This window comes from Alexandromys fortis, unplaced genomic scaffold (assembly GCF_014885135.2).
Source record: "Alexandromys fortis isolate MF-2015 unplaced genomic scaffold, M_Fortis_MF-2015_v1.1 scaffold_70, whole genome shotgun sequence".
NCBI lineage: Eukaryota > Metazoa > Chordata > Mammalia > Rodentia > Cricetidae > Alexandromys > Alexandromys fortis.
The window spans coordinates 8,900,305-8,906,304 of NW_026067955.1; the positions used below are offsets into that span (position 1 = coordinate 8,900,305).

General features: G+C 41.7%; 1 protein-coding gene across 5 annotated transcripts in view; it reads right to left on the reverse strand.

Annotated features, from left to right (window-relative positions):
• Positions 1–6,000, reverse strand: part of Trip4 (thyroid hormone receptor interactor 4) — a 60,047-nt gene that overhangs the window by 23,518 nt on the left and 30,529 nt on the right. For all 5 annotated transcript variants that reach the window (XM_050151904.1, XM_050151903.1, XM_050151905.1 and 2 more), the window contains 2 exons: positions 3,600–3,724; positions 2,298–2,389 (listed from right to left, as the gene is read on the reverse strand). In XM_050151904.1, the coding sequence (XP_050007861.1) occupies positions 2,298–2,389; positions 3,600–3,724 (217 nt within the window). The remainder of the gene's footprint in view (positions 1–2,297; positions 2,390–3,599; positions 3,725–6,000) is intronic.

Below are 6,000 nucleotides of genomic sequence, written 5' to 3' on the forward strand. Positions count from 1 at the left end.
ATGAGATTCTGTCTAAAGGAGTGGAGAGAGGAGAGAAGAAAAGGAGAAAAGAAGACAAAACAAGCAAATGAAAATGAAAGCCTGGATATGTATGGTGGTGGCCATCAATTAATCCCAGATCTTGAGGGTGCTGGAGAGATGGTTAAGAACACTGGATGATGCTGGGCTGTGTCAGTGCACACATTTAATCCCAGCACTCGGGAGTCAGAGGCAGGCAGATCTCTGTGAATTCGAGGCCAGCCCAGTCTACAGAGCTAGTTAAAGGACAACTAGGGCTGTTACACAGAGAAACCCTGTCTCAAAAAACAAACAAACAAACAAAAAAACACTGGATGCACCTGCCTGGCAGCTCACAACTGTAGCTCTAGTTCCAATTGCAGTTTGAATCTCTGGATCCAGTGCCCTCTTCTGGTTTCTGTGGGCACTGCTTGTATGTGGTGCACAGACATATAGGCAAGATACCCATACACACCAGGCAGTGGTGGCACATGCCTTTAATCCCAGCACTTGGGAGGATAAGGCAGGCAGGTTTCTGTGAGTTTGAGGCCAGCCTGGTCTACAGAATGAGTTCCAGAACAGCCAGAGCTACACAGTGAGATGCTCTTTTGAAAAAAAAAAAAAAAAAGGAAGAAAGGAAGGAAGGAAGGAAGGAAGGAAGGAAGGAAGGAAGGAAGGAAGGAAGGAAGGAAGAAAACATTTGGGATCTGTGATATAGCTTAATGTGAAGAGTAATTGACTAGAATGCATAAAGCCCTGGGTTCATACGGCACAGCCAGAAAAAAAAAAGCCAAACATTTGGAAAAATGAATTTAGCTGGGTGGTGGTGGTGGCGCACACCTTTAATCCCAGCACTTGGCAGGCAGAGGAAGGTGCATCTCTATGAGTTTGAGGCCAGCTTGGTCTACAAATTGAGTTCCAACACAGTCAGGACTGTTACGCAGAGAAACCCTGTCTCAAAAAAACAACAGACAAACAAACAAACAAAAAAAGGAATTTACTGAGTGAAAGCTAAATTGAAGCACATTTTCTTTGGGGGGGGGGGGTGAGAAAGGGTTTCTCTGTGTAACAGCCCTATCTGCCTCTGCCTCACAAATGCTGGAATTAAAGTTGTGCAGCGCCACCACCACCCAGCATGAAGTACATTTTCTTATGCACAGTGTTAGAAGCACAAATGCTTAAATTAACTGCTCAAAGTACAGGAAAACAACACTGTAAGACTTTCTCTGCTTAGATCTGGTCATCTTGCCAGTCTGAACCCAAACTCTACATTTGAGGAATTTCACAATGAAGTTACAGTTCTTTGGTGCCCCCTACTGTTCAAATGTGTTTGAATCATGTCAATTTAATGTTTATAGAGATTTTAAAAATTGAATACATATGTATGTTCACTTGTACACACACACCCCAACATGGCACAAATCAAACCACGTTCAAGCACATTTGCCTATCATGAGTTTAATGGTCTGGAAGAAATGCTTCAGGATAAGACAAAATACATTAATCCACATCCACTATCCAATCAAATGAAAAGCGGTATTTTAGAGTTTCTTCATTAAAAGAAATTTTAGCTTTTCTTTTTCTTTTTTTTTTTTTTTTTTTTTTTTTTTTTTTTTTTTTGACAAACATCCTCACTCACTCTGTAACCCTGGCTGGTCTGGAACTTACTATGGAGACCAGGCTGGCCTCCAGATGCCTCTGCCTCCCAAGTGCTGGGATAAAGGTATGTGTCATCTGGCCCAACATAAAAAACGAAGCCTAAAAAGAAAGGATGAAGACCTTACACTTCCTTCCCTGGACTGTAATGACAACTGTTTTTCAGAAATGTAGGTCTGCTACTTCCCCATACACTGAAAGCTAAGCCATCTCTAAGTGCTTCTATTTCTGACCTATTCCTAGTCTCCCTCCAATGTACATTTACAAAAACATTCTCCTGGAGCTGGGGGTGGTGATTGCATGCTTGTAATCTCAAGACTCCAGAAGCAGAGGCAGGAGGATAATCACAAGTGCAAGGGCTCTATGTAAGTTCCAGTTCAGTCTGGGATAGGGCACAAAACAAAACAAACCAGGACAAGACACAACAGACGCTTTGGAGGCAGAGAAAGTAGGATCACGAATTTGAAGCCAGCCTAAGCTGTGCCACAAGTCTCTCAAGGGGGAGGGGGGATATAAAGAGAGACCTTTCTTCTTCTGTCTTGATTGCTAGCACCTTACTGCCTTCAGAACAGTCTGTTAAGATGATCTAGAACCTGTCATGACAGTAAGCAAGTGCCTGCCCACTAGAAGAACTCAGTACTCACCTGCTCCTGAAATTGTTTCTGGGATAAGCAATCAATTAGGTCCACACAGCCCAGAAGACAACCTGATGGATAATCATTTGGAAATTCCACATCTGAATAGAAGACAACAAAAGGAGAGGATGATTTTCCTCTTTTGTGACCCTGGAACTCAGGAATCTGCTTTCAATTCTGAACACAACTTTTTTCATCATCTATTTGTAGAAGCAAAGTCAAACAGTGAAGTTTTTTATATGGCACAACTGCTTATATTTTAGCAAAAGTCCAGCGAGTGACTAGCTTTGCTTACTATTCATGTGCTAAAGTTGGAAGCTTTTGTTTTAGAAAAATCTTCTATATACCATCAAGGTTCAAGGATTCTATAGGTTAATACCAATCAAATTAATTATAATGTACTCACAGCTGGATTGGATTAAAGTTTGGTGGTGGGATGGCTAGTTTGAATTTCAACTCCACATAACTGACAATCATGTAGAAAGAGTCTCAACGAGAGACTGTCAGCATTGGGTAGGAAGACCCAGCCCACTGCCAATAGCATTATTCTCTAAGAGTCCTGAACTATGTGAGCGTGGAGAAGGGTAACCAAGTACAAGCCAGCTGAGATGTGGCTGTCTGTCCTTCATTGTGGCTATGAGGACAGAATCTGCTTCAAGCTCCTGCCACTGTGGCTTCCTACATTAATGGACTGAAACCTGGGATTATGAGCTAAAGCAAAGCAAACCCTTAAACCCTTCCTCCTCTAAGTTGCTTCGGGTCACAGAATTTTATCACAGCCAAAGAAACAAAAATAGAACAGGAGGTACAGTATTTTAGAAAGAAAGAAAGAAAGAAAGAAAGAAAGAAAGAAAGAAAGAAAGAAAGAAAGAAAGAAAGAAAAGCAGTTAAACGTGATGAGGAAAAGAAAATCATAAAAGTATGATAAAACAAACAGAAGAATAAATGTAATTTTTTTCTTTTCTTTTTTTTTTTTTAAGACAGGGTTTCCCTACATGCTTTGAACAGCCATCTGTGACTTATCACTCAACACACTAATAAGCTGAGTGTGGAGTCTCATCCCTCTTATCCTACTGATTGGGGGGCTGAGGCAAGAAACTGCCTTGAATTTGAATTAGCCTAAATACATGGTGAGTTCCAGGGCAGCTGGGCTCTGCTGAGATACCCAGTCTACAAATCAAACTAATAGACAAATATGAGGTCCTAAGCCTCTTTAACACAAGAAAAAGCCAAAGGAAAAAGGATATAGAAGATAAGCATTCAGGACAAAGGAAGACTGAAAACCGAGCATATATATGCAGCTGTTGTTACCTTTTCCACGAAGAAGACGATAGGTAGCCTGGAGTTCTGAGACCTCTTGAGGGGAAGGTCTTTTGCCTGTAGCTGCAATCCAAAGTCTTCCTCTGTGAGGTGTATACCAGGATCTGCCCTCCACCCTTAAATAAATACAAATTTAATGGAAAGGCTCTAATTCTAGTTTCCTTGAAGAGCCCATAATATACAGCAAATCCTACAGCAAATTATTCTATTTACCAAGAGTTCCAAAGAAGATATCACATCAAGAGAAATTTTTAAAAATTTATTTATTACGTTTACAGTGTTCTGCTTGCATGTACATCTTTATGTCAGAAAAAGGCACCAGATCTCAATATAGATGGTTGTGAGCCACCATGTGGGTGCTGGGAATTGAACTCTGGACCTCTGGAAGAGCATCCAGTGCTCTTAACCTCAAAAGAGATAATTTTGTGAGCAATATTTCTCCCATAATATCTTTCCCATGAAGTTGAAATGAACTCTGCCAGCTAACCTGTCCTACCATCATCACCAGTCATTTCTCTCAACTCTTACCTGTCACCTGATCTCGGTAATTCAGATCTGGAACTGTTACTTGTTTTGAGATTTTTTTTTGTTTGTTTGTTTTTCAAGACAGAGTTTCTCTGTAGTTTTGGAACCTGTCCTGGAACTAGCTCTTGTAGACCAGGCTGGCCTCGAACTCACAGAGATCCGCCTGCCTCTGCCTCCCGAGTGCTGGGATTAAAGGCGTGCGCCGCCACCACCACTGGCCTTGTCTTCGAATTTTTATAACACAAAGTTTATAATAATAAGTTATTACATTTATTTATTTGTAGGGAGGGCACATATGAGACATGGCATTTTTATAGAGGCTAGAGGACAACTTGGAGGAGTTAGTTCTCTCCTTCCATTATATGAGTTCTGGGGATCAAACTTATATTGTCAGGGGCCAGGTGTGGTGGCTCACACCATTAATCCTAGCACTCAAGAGACAGAAGCAGATGGAGCTCTGTGAGTATGAGGCCAGCCTGGTCTACATAGTTAATTCCTGGTCAGGCAGAAATCCAGTGAGACCCTAAACACTTATGTGTATGTCCATATGTCTATATGTGTATATGCCACATATGTCCTCATAGACCTAAAAAAGATCAGATCGAACAAAGGGTTCTGAGCCATCTGACATTTGTTGTGGGTCCTCTAGAAGTACAGCAGGACTCTTAACCACTGAACCATCTGTACAGCCCTCTTTTTTTTTAATTTGTAAAGACACTTATCTATCTATCTATCTATTTATTTAAGCACATATATGTATGTGTACATGTACAAATGGAGGTCAGAGAACAACTTCTAGAAGCTGGTTTTCTTCTACCATGTGAGTTATGGGGATCAAATTCAGTTAGGCTTGGTAACATACACCTTTACCCCAATCTCATTCTTTCTTGGGGAGGTAGGGGTTGGTTTTTCAAGACAGGGTTTCTCCATGTAACAGCTTTGGCTGTCCTAGAACTAGCACGGTACACCAGACTGGCCTTGGACTCATTGAGATCTACCTGCATCTGCTTCCTGAGGGCTGGGATTAGAGGTGTGCACCACCACCACCTGGTCCCAATATCATTCTTAAAACAGGAAGTAGGGTTATGAATTTTTCATACTTTTAGTTTTCTAATTTATATGAATTACAAGAGTGTCAGACACACTGTGAGTCATCATTACGGGGAATGAACAAACGTATGCTTTCCCACTGGCCAAATAATGTCAATAGTTGCTAGGAAAATGGTCCCACAAGTGTGAAAGAAGCACCCACTGACTCCCAGAGGGTTAGTGGGTTAGTGATTGTGTGAGAGATACTGTTCACCCTGTTCTGAGCGAGAAAAGATGAACAACACAGAACCAAACGGGGGGAGAAACAAAAGCATTCTGACTCCCAAAGCTGAGGAGTGCGTGCTGTCCGTCTCCTACTTTGGAAAAGAAAGAAAGCAAACAGGAAGTGAATGAGAATAGACATCTGAGGTCTTGGCTGTCCTAGAAGAGAAGCAGTCGTGTTTCTGGGTGCTAACAGCACTGCACACATGGTCTAACTGTCAAGTAACAAAGCCAAAGCAAGAAGGCAAGACTTCCAGTGGAGGAAGGTGCTTTAGGCACCTCAGTAAATAAAGGAGGAGTGACAGCGGCAAAATCTGTACAAATGACTGTTTCTAAATATGGAAACAACTGAAGCATCAACAGTAGAGGGCATGAACACTTTGAAAACCTGAAGCTGGGCTGGAGAGATGGCTCAACAGTTAAGAGCATTGCCCGCTCTTCCAAAGGTCCTGAGTTAAATTCCCAGCAACCACATGGTGACTCACAACCATCTGTAATAAGGTCTGTTGCCCTCTTCTGGCCTTCAGGCATACATGTAGACAGAATATTGTATACA